The sequence below is a fragment of the Bacillus rossius genome, chromosome 1, assembly GCF_032445375.1.
Source record: "Bacillus rossius redtenbacheri isolate Brsri chromosome 1, Brsri_v3, whole genome shotgun sequence".
NCBI classification, from domain to species: Eukaryota; Metazoa; Arthropoda; class Insecta; order Phasmatodea; family Bacillidae; genus Bacillus; species Bacillus rossius.
The window spans coordinates 264373806-264391314 of record NC_086330.1 but is presented as its reverse complement, the minus strand read 5'-3'; the positions used below and the strand labels follow the sequence as shown (position 1 = coordinate 264391314).

The 17509-nt window shown below is 36.8% G+C and overlaps 1 protein-coding gene across 12 annotated transcripts in view; it reads right to left on the bottom strand.

Moving 5' to 3' along the window:
- LOC134527552 (neuropathy target esterase sws) overlaps window positions 1-14720 on the bottom strand; it is a 231478-nt gene extending 216758 nt beyond the window's left edge. For 7 of the 12 annotated variants that reach the window (XM_063360328.1, XM_063360332.1, XM_063360333.1 and 4 more), the window contains exon 1: window positions 14477-14705. In XM_063360328.1, the coding sequence (XP_063216398.1) occupies window positions 14477-14551 (75 nt within the window). In that variant the 5' untranslated portion in view covers window positions 14552-14705. Of the gene's footprint in view, window positions 1-14476 lie in introns of all 12 variants that reach the window. The other 5 variants (XM_063360331.1, XM_063360340.1, XM_063360330.1 and 2 more) reach the window with 3 other exon arrangements.
- Window positions 14721-17509: the final 2789 nt, after the last annotated feature.

The window sequence follows — 17509 nt, the reverse complement described above, 5'->3', positions numbered from 1 at the left end:
TGTTTTGCAAATTCTTGTGAATTTCTCAGAATTTTCTTTATGATTAATTTGCTGTGTTATGATCTTCTGTTTGTGTTTCCTGTGTTTATCTGTGTATTTCTTTCTTTTATTTTTCTTGTGTTTTTGTTTTCCTGTGTTGTGCCTTTTTTGATTTTCATCTTGTTTTTGTGATTCGTTAGTATGCACACTATTCACTGAAAAATTCCTCTCGGATGAAGTTTTAGGTGGACCAGGTAGAAATTTGCCTGGCCACCCGCCTTACGCGTTTTTTGCCTTGTTGAAATTTGGTTTGAAATTTTTGTGGTTACATTGCTCAATGTAATGTCCTGTTTGCTTGCAATAATTACAGAAAGGTGTTTGTTGTTGTATGTTCTTGTTTGAACCGTACCTATTATTTCTGTAGTAGTTTGTTTTCTGTTGTGGGTGGCTATTCTGTTGTTTCGTGTATGGAAAACTATTTGCAGTTTCTGCCTGAGAATCATGCTTATCCACGGACTTCGCTGACCTGTTTCTCTGAGTGTCTGCATATTCGTAACTCCTGGCCTGTATACAAAGTTGATCTAGTTCTACAAAACTCCGTGGCCTAGCCTGGAAAACAGCACGTGAGCGCTCTGCCTGATTTAGTCCGTCTACTATGCAACTAACTATTTCGCTCTCTGATACGCCCAATCTGAGAACCGCCGCGGCTTCTCTGATTGATTCTACATAGTGCGGCAATGCTTCATTACTTTGCTGTAGCCTGTTGTACCATTCCAAACGTTAATTAGTCAAAAGTCTGGCAGGTATAAAAAAATTCAAAATTTCTTCGTGGTATTTGTCAAAAGAATAACTATTTTCTATAGCTTGACTCGTTCTTTCACTCAGTGGTGGTTGGGTGTAGGGAAAAACTATCTCCAACAACTGTTTGTCAGGAATGCCCCCTTTCTGTGTGATTTTAAGTAAGTGCCTTATAAATTTGATTAATTTATCTGGGTCAAGACCACTTGTTTCTGGAAAACCAACAAGTAATCTCTCGACTGGATGGGCAATTTTCCCATAACAGCTATACTCAGCCGCCCTTGGCGTAACTGGTAATGTTGTTTCTGGTTGATTCTGCGTTGATGGCGGAGGTGGGGGTGAAGGATGTGCAATTTGCGCGGTAGGGATGGTAGGGATCGGAGTTCCTTGCCCGGATGTCAATAAAGAATGAAACTGGGAATATGGATTAAAATATGGCTGGTTTGTGGCGAATGGGGAAAAACAAATTTTGTTGTGTTAAAGGATGCGGATTTGCAGGCAAGTTACCGGAAAATGTGACACTGGTGATGGGAGCTGTAGAAACATACATGCCTGAGGGAATTTGAGTGGTGGCTGCCGGGATGGGAGTGGTTGAAAATGCGATGAATGATTGAGATGTTGATGAAATGGGCGGAACCTGCCTTGTTTGGCACCAAGACACTTGTGTGTCGGGTTGCCTTATTTCCTGGGGAACGTCCGGATTTTCACTCTCTACATTTCCTAGTGATTCTATTACTAGGTTTTCTGTCTGGGCAATGTTGGCCCGGAGGTCTTGTTGAGTTTCCAATTGGGCTGCCCTAGCTTTCAATTTAATTTGGAAGGAGTTTGTCTGTTGCAGACAACGATTTAGTTCTGTTCGATAAACACCATTGAGCACATCTGCGGAAAGTACCACTAGATTATCCAGTCGTCTGGTGACATGCTCTAATCGCATAATGTGTCGCTTTACATTGGGCAAATTTTCTTCCACATCTGAATAACTTACGAAAGCAGCTATGTCGTAAAATTTGGAGCAAGCTATGTTGAATTCCTCGAGTATTTCTAAATTTAGATTATGTACTGAGGTAGATAACTTATCACGTACTGCGGCTCGAAGCCTCTTTCGCAGCTCTTGCGCATTTCCAGTAGTTGGTAAATTACGCAACTGCAACTCGTAACTTAATTCATCTACTAGTAATAGCTCCGGAGTAATCATCCTGTCCGGATTCATAGTATTACACAAACAAAACACTACCCTCTTAAAATTATCTCTTAAACTTTAAACTTAGGTATACACTTAAATCTAGCTTATGATTAAAACAATTGCTTTATTGCGTGGGAAGTATGTGCCTTCATAATTTATTATTATTATTATTATTACTACTACGCGCGTCGGGAAATGAACAGTGTACTCTGGGTGTAACAAGCTGTCAGGTTAGCTTCCACAACACGGTACCGACAATGAACGTCACGTCAGCCGGCAGGACTGACCTTAGCGCGCAGCGCCTTTAACTAGGGGTGTGGGGGGAAGGGTGTATCTTGTCCAGCGGACACGTTTCTGTTGATAAGCCACGCGCACGGGCTGAGTTGCGTGGGCGGGCAGCCAGCTGCCTTTCGGCGCGCGCTCAAATGTAAACACAGAGACCAAAGTGCAGCAAAACTTATGATAATTTTAAAATTCAATGGTCAATTCAGCTACTAAGTGTATCAGCGGACAGTTCACAAATTATTTACTACAAAAAAATTCTAAATGACCAAGAAAAACATTAAAATAAAATTTTTTAATTCAATTTTTTTTTACTTTTAATTTCAGGTATGACCTTTCAACTTAGGTATGCCTATAGATGTAACCACGCTCTGCTACCATTTTGTAATACCCCAAGTGTCTTAAAGAATAATTAAATAAGTAGTTAAAAATATTTGGAAACTCGGAATACTGGGGCCCTCAATTAATTACTATAAAAAGTCAACAACAGAGGCGACACTAGGAGTAAACAAAGCAAATTTAGAGACTCCCTACGAACACTAGGGAGAAAAAGGGATCGTTATTATAGATTAATTAAATAAAAACAACCGTTACGTCTATAGACTGCCTTATTTTATTAATCATTGTTCTTTCTTTTTTATAGATTAAATTTTCCTTAGTAACATCTGTTTTTCATTGATAAGTGATCTTACTTAAATTCCTCACAATTACACTTATTATATTATATTCTTTGAACTTATTGACTATCGGGCCGGCCCTGAATGTTATACAAAAATAACAATACTTAAAAACATGAATGAAATCAACATTGGTAACTTTAAAGGTTGTACATATAGTCCTTGCAAAACATAATATAAATTTCTTCTCCTCGAACTGCTTTTACTGTCCGCTGTCTTAACTGGGTTACACTATTTTTTTTGAGTTCGTGAATAAAATGATAGAATTATGCGGGTATCACCCGGGGCTGTAGGTAGACGGTGATCGAGGTAGTAGGCCTAAAGATGGTGGATTCTGCTCAGGAACCGACTCCAGAGGTTCTGGCAAAGGATTTTGGTTGCCCCAAACTTGGAACCCTGTCTGAAACAGAAGTCCAAATTCCAAAGAATTAGACCTGTTTCCAGACAGTATACTTAAATGGCGCAAAAGGCCAATGGAGGGAAATTAAAGGGGGGATGACGTCAAGACTTACCAAAACAGGGTGTTGGTCCTGGCGCTCAGGAGAGGGCGTCTCGTCTCCGAAAACTCGAACCACGATTCGCGGTAGACACGGAAGTCATCATGATTAATTAAAAAATATATATATAAAAAATACTAACTTTCTCTACTTTTAACTAAACTACTGACTGGTTACTATTAATTATAGATAGGGACTTCATCTGTCTAGTCTGAGAAGACTACATAATATACGATGCGATGTCAATGATTCGCCGAAGATCGCAGATATAAACGGTACCAGTCAGTCAGGAGGCGCGCACCGAAGTAACTTCAGAGCGGGATATCACCAGAATATCATAAGCGTGGGGTCTCTAGAGAATGGGATGGGGGTAGGCTCTGAGCCGAAAATTACCGAGCCCACCCGAAGGTGTCCGGCATAAATAATTAGATCTTACTGGAGTGACTGCGCGACTGAGGCGCTATCTTTTGGTGGCGAGAAGAAGTACTAATAAATCGACTAGTGACCGACGAGAGTGCCAAGCTAGGGGGTAATGGAGTAACCAGAGGTGCCACCTAGCGGCCCGAGACATAAGGGGGAGAAAGGTTGTCGTTACCTCCGCGCGAGCGCAGTAGTGTCGGCGCTGCCGACGCCCACAAGTGGCGTTAGTGACCACAGCCGTCGCTAGATGTCGTTAAAGTCCAGAATCGTAACTGCGGCTGTCAAGCCTGAGATGGCCTTGACTTCGGTTAACGTTCCCGTGCGGTCGTCGCTCCTAGCTTCACTTCTGAGAAGAAAGGGTGGGGGAGCAGGGGGAGATGGCTTCAAAAAACGCATGGTCTGTGGGACGCAAGGTCCACGGGATTCTCCTGTCGTGTCTTGCTGCTAGTGAACCTTATACTGATTCGTGACAGAGTTAGCAGGGCTCAGCACTGCTTCACAAGCTGCTCTAGGCAAAAGTAGTCACGCGAAAAAATAAAGTTACCGGCCCCCGACGTGCCTGGAGGCGGGAGAAATATTAGCCAGAATGCTAGCCTAGCATGAGGCTGGGAAAGAAAATCTGCTCGCCTCTGAGAACAGAGGCTGAGGGCCTGGCCGTAAAGAAAATAAGATGAGAGAAAAAAATAAATTTCCAAAAATATTTAAGATTACAAAATTTTAAATAAAATGTGCCTAAAACCCTAATTTACGGCTCAAGGTGTATGAGAAGATGTTCGAAAACAAGTTGAGGAAGGGCATGGCAGGCAAATAGCATGAGCAGCAGCATGGATTTAGAGAAGGAAGGTCTACCATAGATATTTTTGCCAAACAATTGATGAAGAGAAGTTATTAATTTGGGAAGAATATAGTAATGATATTCCTGGATGTGGAGAAGTCATACAACAGTGTGAAAAGACAGTGTGTTTGGCAGGCTATGGAAGAAGCTGGGATTAAGAAAGAGTTAATAAGTAGAGTAAGTATAAGGGAAACAGTAGCAGGGTGAGAACTGGAAGAGGGATGATATAGTGGTTTAAACAAGCCAAGGAGTGGAGCAGGATAGTGCTTTGACCCCAGTGCTATTTATAACAGTGATGGAGATGATTATGAAGAGACTAGAAGAAAGATTAGAGCAGGAAAGATAAAGTTAAATACTTTGCTGATTATTTTATGATTTGGGGAGAAATGGAAGATGTAGTAAAAGAGCAGTTAAAGACATGGAGTGAGGAAATGAGGAAATGTGTTATGCAATTCAACTCAAAATAGTGAAGTAATGGGCATGACGAGGAACAAAAATTATGTTAGAAGATGCATTGAATTAGATGGTGTTGAGTTAACCCAGGTAGAAACCTTCAAGTATCTAGGAAGTGTTTTGGAGGGAGGGAACAAAAACAAGGTGGAAATTGTAAGGCGAGGACAACAAGGGGATGCAGTCTAACTGTGTGTGAGAGATTAGGTACGGAAGAGGGAAGTGTCATTAAAGTGAAAAGGAGTGTTGTACAATATCTACCTCGTGCCCATATAGTCAATAATTGAGTAGAGACTTGGACTGTAGATAAGAGATATGCTGGGAAAATCAAAACAATAGGAATGAAATTTATGAGTATGTTGTCAGTTACGAGGTGAGACAGGATCAGGAATGAGATAGTGCATGCAAGAGCAGGAGTACAGGACGTGGATGAGATCTTTGAAAAAGCGAGAATGAGATGGTATAGCCATGTCAACTGAATGGGAAAAAGAGAGGCTGCCTAGGAAAATTTTGGTTGAAGTACACAGGAAGAAGACTCTGAGGAAAACCAAGGTGTAGATAGCCTAGTTAAAGGAGTGCAAGAGAGAGAAGACTGGAATAAAGTGAAGAATGAGGAATGGTGGAAGGACGGAGGAAGATTGAGGCAATTTACTTGGCTGACCCGGCCACAGGCTGGAAACAGTTGATGACATGACATGACATGACATGACATGACACATGACTGATTTTGATTTCTTATTAGAAAATCTTATTACCGCTATGATTTATTGATACTTAGCAATTTCAATATTCCTGATGTTATTGGTCTAATAATCTTACTGACAACATTTTGCAGCCTCACATTAAAACCAAAGCTAATTTTTTACTTAATTTTGCTACTAGTCTTGGAATAACTCAATTTAATAAAACAACTCTAGCTTCTAAAAACCTACTTGATCTTTTTTAAAATATTTCTTAATGTTGAGTAACCTGTGCAAATGAGGCCCTAATCAAAGAAGATCAATAACCTGCTTTAATCATCAATATTAAAAATTATTGTTTCTATTATTACAATAACTCTAATACTACATTTCTTAATTACAAAAACAAATTTTCTTGGTTTTTACAATTCTATCAAAAATCATGATTGGTCAGGTTTTTTTTAATCTACTGTTGTTAATGATCTTGCAGATCAATTGAAAAATGTTATATGTAATAACATTTAAGTTTTTTTTTATACCAATAGCCACGATAAAAGCCACTAATTATCCTCTTTGGTTTTCAAAACTAATTCAAGCACTGAAATCTCAGAAGAACTTATATAATGTACCATTATTCTCAATTTTTTTATTTCTGTGAACAAGCGGAAATTTTAATTAAAATTGATAAAATTAATTGGACACTGACAATAATAATATCACGCATAATCCTAAAAATATTTTGAAGATATGTAAAAATTGATCAAAATAGGATATTTCTAAAACCATTTTCTTAAAATCAATGGTGTCTTATTGACAATCTGGCTGTTTTAGCTAATGTATTTGCAAACTATTTTTATAATGTCTATGTTTCTAATACCTTCAATCAACCTTTTCATAATTCTTATTTATTGTTTGAGACCATACCTGTATCTTATATTTAAGAAAAACTTTACTCTGGGGCATAAAGGCCCTAAACAAATCAATCATCTGGTCTTGACGGAATTCCTAATTTTATTTTGAAGGGTTGCTCCCAATTATTTGATCCATTATTGCAACATACATTAAATGCTAGTTTTAAATCTAATACTTATCCTTACCTATGGAAACTAGCCAAGGTGATTTCCATAGCTACATAAAAATGGTACTAAACTGAATGTATCTAATTATCGTCCAATACCGTAACAGTTTTTCTAACATATTTGAAATAAATTATATTCAAAATTCTTAATTTTCAAATTAGAAATAGACTATTTTGTAATTAACAAGGCTTCAGATCTGGTCAACTAATCTAATTTATTTTCTTAATCCTAATCTATGATGCAGTGTAATTAACCGGGGACAGGCTGATTCCTGTTACTTTGATCTTACTAAGGCATTCGATACTGTGAATCATTCTTTATTACTTTTTAAATTATCTAACATAGGTTAATGTGACATCTATGTCAATTGGTTTTCCAGTTGTCCCAGTAATATATACTTTTTCTATCTATAAACAATCATAATTCATTTTTATACAATGCTTGTTCCAGTGTTCCTCAGGGAGGTGCCTTATCACTTATTATGACTGCTTGTTAATCCAAATTGACATAAATGCTGTAAACCAATGGTGCAAAACAAATTTAGTTACACTCAATACTAATAAAACTATGATAACTTACACCAGGAAATACCACCCTATTAAATTTGATTGCAAATTAGATAACATCTTAATTTCCATTACCTGCTCCATTAAAGATCTTGGCATCCTGTTACATTCCAAATTATTTTTTTCATAAACATATTGATTATTTATCTTCAACTTCCCATAAAATCATTGCTTTTATCAAATACACTACTTTCTATGCAACTAATTCTTATTCCATTATTTTTTTTTTATTTTGGACTAATCAGATCTAAATTAGAATATGGTAATATTATCTGAAGTAACATTTTGTTATCTGGTAGTATTAAGCTCGAAAATAATTCAAAATAAAATTATTGAACTTATTAATACAAAAAAAATTTTAAGTATCCAACACTGACTTCTTTTCATGATTGCCGAACCTACCTAGATGCTCATATCTTACTGAATTGTTACAATGCTAAAATTAAATGTCATTTCGTTGAAAATACTGGATTGAGAATCCCCCAGTTTAACAATTGATTACAATTAAACTCTTCAAAACAATGATCTTATTTATAGATTGATTTCCAATTTTAATAAACTTTAAATTGAATCTATATATTAGCCATTTGGGTCATTCCATGTCAAATCAACACACCCATTTTACATGACCAGTTTGGAATCTCCTCAAATTTTGTATAGTGGTAGTAGGTACTAAAAATAAGAAAAATATTTAATTTTTATTTTTTATCTCAAACGGTTTCCAAAATACAGCTATGTAAAGTTTTCAAAAAAGCGCCCAAAAACGCTGGACGAGCGTTTTTCAAATTGCTCTAGAACCTGTTCTAATTAAGCTAGAAAGGTGGGAGTGGTGTCATTTTACTCCATTTTTTATGGGCTTTCTTTTGACATATAACACACCATAGGTTGTAATAAAGTTTTTTTTTCTAAACTCAAAATCAAAATTTTGATTTTGAATATATCAAAAAGTGTGTCCCAAAAAATTTTGAAAAAATTCCTACAAGTAGGCTATATTAATGGTAAGCATAAGTTAAAATTTCAAAATGGGCAGATTATGGCTTCATGGTTAAATATTATCTGCAAAAAGGTGAGAGTTTGGGAATTTTAATTTGATAAAGATATTTTACTATGTTCTATTTTACCAACATCAGTAATGCTAATAATTTTACTATCTATAATAAATCTACACAAACATAGGTGTTGGTAGTTATGGCTATGGTTATGGTTATAATAAAATGTTTCAGAAGTTTTCTTTCACTTCGCACAGTTTGCAGAGTCTCTTCTTGAAAAATAACTACATGAAAACTGTAAACTGTAAACTAGAATTAGTTTAAAAATTAATAAACTTTGTTTACGCGGCAATGTAGCGATAATCGAGGGTCGCCATGATGGTATGGTCCAGTATGGTCGTATTTATCCCGACAACAACATCGTGTACCTTCGGGAAAGTTCGTATTGATATTAATTTATTATTGAGGTGACTGTTTATTAGTTAATGTCTTTATATAAGTGGATTTTAAAATATGTAGGTATCATTCAAGTAATTTTTAAAAAACAGTAAAGAATAAGCTAGAAAGTTTTAAGACTAACATTCAGACTGTAATCAATCTGCTCCAGCAGGCAGGAAGGAGAGGGCCTGAGGGGGGAGGGGGCAAGCTTTGCTGACAAGTTGAGACCTGCACCTCACAAGAATAGCTCACATAGCAGTTCGTCTGAGTCTGGTGCTCTTGTCAGTAGAATCAGTAGTTATGCTGAGAACAGTGATGTGATAAAGTATTAGTGAGTGTAACTACTAGTAATGTGTGACAGTAGTGAGTACTAATGATAATACAGTTATGTAATGTACATTATACATGTCAATATTTTTATTCAATTAATTATTATTTAAAGACAATTTTTTGTTGAAACTTGTAAATTGCAAAACGGTTTTAATCAATTTTAAATTTTAGACTTTAAAAAATGGAGAAAAAAGTTGTGTTTATTAGATTACAATGTTTTAATCCCTTAAAAAAAGAAAATCATACAGTCAGGGATAAAAAGACATTAAGAAATGTCACATCATGGATGTGCAGTTTATATCCTGAAATTCCAAAGGAAGCTAAAATTTGCAATAAATGTAGGAAAGAAATTACAGCTTTGAAGACAAACTTAAATGCCAATCAACCTGGCCCTTCAGCTAAGCCTTGCTTAGTGGCATTGAATGATGAAATGTCCAGTTCGGATTCAGACAGGGACCCTAACTTTTCTATTTCGAAAATAATAGTAGATCACATGAATACTTCTCTTTTGGAGCTAGAAGAGTCTCCTATTGACAAAAGGAAAATCCAATCCAAGCAGTATGCAACAACCAAAGCAAGAAAAATTCACTCTGCAATGAAACGAAAACTTTTTGTAGCAGCAGATCCATCATCATCCAGTCAAGAGGACGATCTTGACCAATCAGTTTTACAAAACCTCAAAGATCAATTTTCCGTTTCAAACAATCGTGTTAAGAAATTAATGATACTTACTTAACTCCCAGAGGGTTGGGGGATAAGGAAGATTATGAGGGAATTTAATGCGCCAAACTATATGGTAAGACAAGCAAAAAAAATTTTAAAAGAGAAAGGTATATTAGAGACTCCCAATCCCAAGCCTGGTAAGATGCTCTCAGAAGATGTTGTAAATACTATTCATTCCTTTTATCTAAATGATGAAATCAGCAGAGCAATGCCCGGCATAAAAGATTGTGTATCAGTTGTTGAGGCAAATGGAAATAAAACCAAAATATCAAAACGTCTTATCTTGTGTAATCTGAAGGAAGCTTATACTCTGTTCAAGGAGAAATCCCCCCACATTAAAGTAGGATTCTCTAAATTTGCTGAACTAAGACCAAAACAATGTATTTTAGCAGGCAAAAGTGGCACACATGCAGTGTGCGTATGTACTATCCACCAAAATGTGAAGTTGATTATAGAAAATGCCCGATTAGGAACTCTAACTAATGGTGAATTGAAGTCGTACAAGCAGTGTATGGTCAAAATGCAATGCAATCCACCAGCAATAACATGTGTCATGGGTGAATGTGCCGATTGTCCTGGGGTTACACCTATACAAACAATTCTTGAAGATGCCTTTGAAGAAAATTTGATAGAAAATGTCACCTTTCGCCAATGGGTGTCTGTAGATTGTTGCACTCTTGAGACTTTAAACAAATCTTCAGAAGACTTTATCACTTTCTTTTTGGAAAAACTTTCACCTCTAATAAAACATGATTTTATTGCTAAAATGCAGTCTGCTTTCATCAATGATAAAAAAGAAAATTTAGATGAATCAGAGTTTGTGATAAACCTAGACTTTTCCGAAAACTACACAATTGTGGTACAAGACGAGGCTCAGAGCTACCACTGGGCTAATGAACATGTAACTCTTCACCCTTTTGTAATTTATTACAAAAGTGAAGACAAACTCAAACATGTCAGTTTTGTTGTGGTATCAGATTGCTTCGAGCACAATACCGTGTCTGTTTATACGTTTCAAAAGAAACTTATTGAATTCTTGACAAAACATTTCCAGGCATTACCAAAGAAGATTTTCTATTACTCTGACGGGTGTGCTGGGCAATATAAAAACAAAAAAAACTTCATAAACTTGGCTACCATAAAGAGGATTTTGATGTTGAAACTGAATGGCATTTCTCAGCTACGGCTCATGGAAAGGGCCCTTGTGATGGGATTGGTGGCACGGTCAAGAGACTAGCCGCTAAAGCTAGTCTACAGCGGCCATATGACAGTCAAATCCTGACAGCCATTCAACTTTATGAATGGGCAAAACAAAATATCAATGGAATACATTTTACCTTTTCAACCCAAGAAGATCATATTGAATCTGAAAAGTTTCTGGAGGAGTGTTTCAACCAGGCTATTACTATTAAGGGTACTCAAAAATTCCACTGTTTTATACCTGAACCATTGAGTCTCACAAAACTAAGAGTGATATTTTTTTCGGAAAGTCAAACTGAAGACACTGTAGCTGTTCAAAAATCACCAGATAAATTGCAAATAAGTGATGTAAATGGCTACATAACGGCAGTGTATGATGAAAAGTGGTGGGTTGCTTATGTTCTGGAGAAGAAGGAAGAAGATGATGAATTAAAAGTAACATTTTTACACCCTCCTGGACCGGCAGCTTCATTTTCATATCCAAGGAAGCCTGATGTGTTGTGGATATCAGTAACGGACGTCCTCTGCAAAGTTGATCCTACAACTCCTACTGGAAGGATTTATACATTTACAGCTGAAGAGACACTAAAAATAACTCAGGCAATGTCAAGTAACAAGTGAATTTGTACTCAGTAAGTAAATGGAATGCCTATTTGTTCATGTACAAACAATTAATACTACCATACACTACATAAACCGTACTGATTTTAGAAATCAACTCTCATTTCAAATATTTTTTACCTATTGAACCCATTGCATGCCCATTTTGAAATTTTGACACATGCTTCCCATAAGTACAACCTACTTTTAAGAATTTTTTCAAAATTTTTTGGGACGCACTTTTTGTTTTATTCAAAATCAAAATTTTGATTTTAAGTTTAGAAAAAAAAATTTTATGACAACCTATGGTGTGTTATATTTCATAAGAAAGCCCATTAAAAATGGAGTAAAATGACACCACTCCCACCTTTCTAGCTTAATTAGAACAGCTTCTAGAGCAATTTCAAAAACGCTCGTCCAGCGTTTTTGAGCGCTTTTTTGAAAACTTTACATAGCTGTATTTTGGAAACCGTTAGAGATAAAAAATAAAAATTTAATATTTTTCTTATTCTTAGTACATACTACCACTATACAAAATTTGAAGAAGTTCTAAAATGGTGAGGTAAAATTTTAATTCAAAGTGTGTTGATCTGACATGGAATGTCCCATTTGTTTAAGTCAATTGCTATTGCTATGCTATTTCTGTTCTTGTCAATGGATTTTTATTGTATCCTTTACTTGACTATTTGATGTCTTAGATGTTTTAACTCCCATCATACCTCCCTATTGTATTGTCTTGTTTTGTATTGATTGTAGTGTGTTTTGTGTTCAGTTTATTTTATATGTGTTATAGTTATCTGTAACTGTATTTCTTTAGTGCCTTACATCAAGGTTTTACATCATTAGTTGGTATGTAACAATGTTCAATAAATAAATAGTTGGTATGTAACAATGTTCAATAAATAAATGATTGGTTGTATTACTTCCCATAACCTTCGAAACATTTATATGGGTAGTGCAGTAGGAATAATGTTTTCACTTTTACGACTCTGTAACAAACAGTCCAACAGCAATAAATTAAAATTTAAACTAATTTATTCTTAAACAAGAAACAACCCCAAAGGTAATACAAAATTGCACTCAAAGTTCACTTAAAACAACCAGAACAACATAGCATAATGACTGCACAACCACTGTTCCTGCAAGCATTAATTAATACACAGAAATTTCTAATTTACATTAAAATACTAAATTTATTTTGAAAAGTAAAACAGACTCTTTACCCTGAATAAAGTTCAGAACTTTAAAAAAAAAATACATTCAAACCATACTGTTTTATTGGAATCACAAAACCAATTTAAGCCTATGATTTCCACTGAGTAAAGAGATATCAATTACATTATCAACTTGTATTTAGGAACACAACGATGAGTTGCTAACACTTTCATCCTATATTCAAGCTAGCCTTTCAAATGTAAAGTTATTTTTTGAGAAACACACAGAACGAGCCACTCATATGTGGGTACACACGAGAATGACATTTACTAAACAGATACCATTTTCAACTAAAGAATGTTCTTACACACAAACGTTATGTCAGAAGAGACATTAAAACTATTTCGAATATAGTGAGTGTTACTTTTATAATATACATTGTTCCATTTCGATAAGCCAACTGCAATTATATTATATAATTTAATTTTGGTGTGAATTACTTGGGAAAAAAATGCAACTTTACTACGTATATTTCTTACTACTATTGTAAACCATAAATTTCTATGCATTTTGATTTAATAATTTTTTCCACTATCTGTTTTAAAATTTCATACCTGAAAGATTTTGACGGTGGTACAGAGGATTTACTATTGTACGGAATAACATAGGTGAAGCCCCTAGTTATAAACATGCAAGGGGCATGGGGTTAGGGAAAGTATGGAGAAAGGAGTAAAGGGTTGTCTAAGTGCAGGTCAAGGAAAACCCCAGAAACATTCTGAGTGAAGAAAACAGAGAAAGGAAAACACCATCTACTAGTAAGTATGACTGGAGGGATGAAATTTTGATGAGGAGAGTGTTAACGAGGAAAGTGAGGATTGCTTGCCAACAGGAAGGTACCTAGCAGCAGTAGAATTCATCATATCAATTATCACACAATGTCCTATATCTTATCAACTGAACAATACTAATCAAACTTCACTTGACATAGAAAACTAACTCGGGTGAAAAAGTCTTAACATTAAAACTCAATGACATGTGGAAACAACCTCACTTAGAACCTATGAAGAACCATAGGATCAATTTGCAACACGTATAAAAAAATAGTAGGGCGGAAAACATCCACGAGAATCTCTCTTGATAAAGTTTTGACTACATATTATAGCACAAGAATTTAGGTCGCTATATTTACATTAGACGTAATATTTACAATAATTTTACACCAACCCTCAACAGGAAAAGTGAAATAAGACTTTCCTTTAGAAATTATCCAATATTTCATATTGTTCTACGCACAACGATAAGCAAGGGTTCACAAAACTTTCAGGACAAAACAAATAACAGCTGATTACCAGAGATAATTTTAAACATTTTTAAACATACCTAACCATTAAATATAACAAAATTCAAATTAAATTATTATCAAACAGCGTGTAATGGCATAATTGCGTAAAATTACCTTTCAGTACAAAACAAATAACAGCTGATTACCAGAGATAATTTTAAACATTTTTAAACATACCTAACCATTGAATATACCAAAATTCAAATTAAATAATTATCAAACCGCGTTTAATGGTATAATTGCGTAAAATTACCTGGTATTCCTTGACATTTAAAGAAAGATTGTCTAGCAAATAAGTTATAAATGGAAATTCATATTTGACATCCATCTCATCAAAACTTTAATATTAGAAGTCAAATGCGTCTATTAACACAGCGTCCCTCATTGCATTAAAAGATTTTAATACAAACACAGACACTCGCCCGGCGCAACATTTATGAAATAATCAAAACACCAGCTTTGATCGAGTGGGTAGCGCCATTTGCAACTTCTATGACAGAAGATGTATCTATTCATTTACTCTGTTTCTATGGTTACAAAAAAAAAGCAAAAATATTTAAAATTAATAATTATAAATTTAACATATAAACCAATAAGCTCATGGGTAAATATTACCAGGAATTAACAGTAACATATGAAATACTAGTATTTAAATCCATTCCATGTAAACTGGTAGGAATGCAGCCATGTTAAAATTTGCAGCACTTCTGGCCGGTTTAACAAAAATCGCCAAACTTTTAAGGGCTAGTGATTGCTTGGGTAAGTGAAATATCGTACACTATGGGATACACAGGCCAGTTACCATTGTCGAAGCTAGAGATAATTTACTGTTGACGTCGTCCGTCCGAAGGCCATAAAGCCCGGCCTCCACCCGCCAGTATTAAACCCCGCTAACGGAACGCAATCCTAGTCCAGGTCACGTGAGTCAAGCGAGCCGACGACGTCGGTGAGTGTTTAAATAGATTACGCCCGTATGCCAACTCCACCAAACAACTCTTATGCTTCATTAATTACGGGGAGTGATTAAGTGATTTTTAATTATCAAAACAACCCTTAAGAGTGAAAGTGCGTCGTATGGGTGCAGCGGTTTTCCCCGTGGGAAACCGCAATTAATAAACGTTCGGAACATCCCTTGCGGCTTTCCGCCAATAATTAACAACAGCATAAATCAACCTAATTATCCTCCCCGTTTTCACCTGCAAATAGCCACTGGAGTAGTCAACAAGTGACAGACAGTCTCCAGCTTGACTTTCTATTTTCAAATATTATTAATCTCAATTTTATTATGTATTATTATTATAGGCCTTCCGCCAATTAATTCAGACAGATGTCATTAAATTACGAGGGTTCTAGAAATAATAATGTCTAATTATAATTATAAATTTGGAATAACGGCACATTAGAAAGTTCGGCGCGTCATGACGGTTCCCCCCCCCCCCACCAACCCAAGCCGGCACAAAGCGGCAGTAGAGTTTTACTCACGGGCCGGGGCGGACACGTGTTCCCGCGGGGAGACTTCAACTTTTGTGCTACTGATCTCTTCATGCTGATAAATATTATAATTCATTAAAACCTCTTTTTTCCTCTCCCCGCGTGCCCCCGTGCCCTTTTCCGGTGCAGGGCTTAACCCGGCCGCGTTAATTTTTGCTCGTCGCGCAACAACGGTTCGCGACGCAGTCACCTTACGGTCCGGGCCGACTCCCGCGGACAGAACTTAATTTAATTCGTCGAGCAGACGCCTGCCGGCTACAAACGTAAAGACTATTCTTTTAATATTACTTTCGTGGGCCCGCGACTCACACAGGTGAGCCCGGGCACGAAGCTAATTCCAGTTTATCACGGGAGTGGCCGTTAACCCACTCAAACTCTGCGACGACCCCCCAAGCCCATGTAGGAATCTTATTTGCAAGTGCCGCAACGTAACACGTATTTAATTATTCAGTGCGAGTGTGTGTAGTGTCAGCGTATTTGTCCAGTGTAATTGTATAACTTGTGCCCATCCACACTTTGTGAGATGCGGGATTAAAAACCAGCACCTAATTAACGTGTTCTTTATTTCGTAGACGTCCCCTGAACAGTTAGGAAACAGTCCTCTACACTGTTTAGGGCCAGTGCGTATTAAAAGCAGGGACTCCCTCCAACAATCAACAGCCGCCGATCCTAGTGGAACACGCAGGGGCAAAAACCCACGACCACCTCGGTTAATACTCAAATTAACCTGGCGCCCGCCGGAGATTTCATTAAGAGCCACTAGAACCACTAGGACCGCCCCGAGTCTCGATCACGAGACCGCGGGTGACGGCACTGTATTGCTTTCAAGCTTGATGTCACGAAATTAAACCGAAATTTTACGCACTTAAAACTGGTTATATGATTGATAATTAATAAGTAATTGAGTACTTGACATTAGACTCTATGTATATTCGAATAATGTTTTATGATTGTCGTGTAGGAATTTTGACGGGACGTGTGCGAACCATATTAAGCCTTAAAACTTAAGAATTATAAATTTAACTGACGACAGTCGTCGTGCCCTCCTAGACATAAAGGCCGTACCTGTTAACCAACGTTGGCCTAAGGAAGGTATTTTCCCCCATAGTACAACTTAAGTGCATAGTGTCTACAATCAGGCACACACCCGCGTGCGCCCTGCAACGTCCACAAACGACCACGTGTTTTGTTAATAATTTCTACAATCTTATAATTATTGTGTCCGTGTATTTCCTGTTGTAAATATTCACGAGAATCTACGTTTTGTATAATACTTTGTAATATTTTCATAATTCTTAATAACTAGTGTTTACATATTGTATTATAATTTATAATGTTGTCATAACTCTTTAATAATGTGTATTTAAATATTTTTGTATATATTTTCAATTGCAGTGCTTGTAACATGTAGAACCGCAAGCCTGGCCCGCCGCGAGTCGCGTCTCTCCCACGCCGGCCTATTTCCCCTTCCCCTCCTCCACAGTCCGAGCGTACCGGCCCGCGAGTGGGCAGGGAGGCAGTGGCCTGCCAGTCTCCGAGTCGAGCAGACGTGCTCTCGATCGCTCCGCTCGAGGCGAGCACCAAATACGTTGAATTCTCGCAACCAGCACATTCCGCCACGGGACTGCCTCCGCAAGTCATATCCGGTCGCGTATAAGTTACTTTGTACTGCTGAATTCTCGCAACCAGCAAGTTTCGTCACGAGACTGTCTCCGCAGTCATATCAGGCCGCATAAGTGTTACTTTGTACCGCTGAACTCTCGCAATCAGCAAGTTTCACCACGGGACTGCCTCC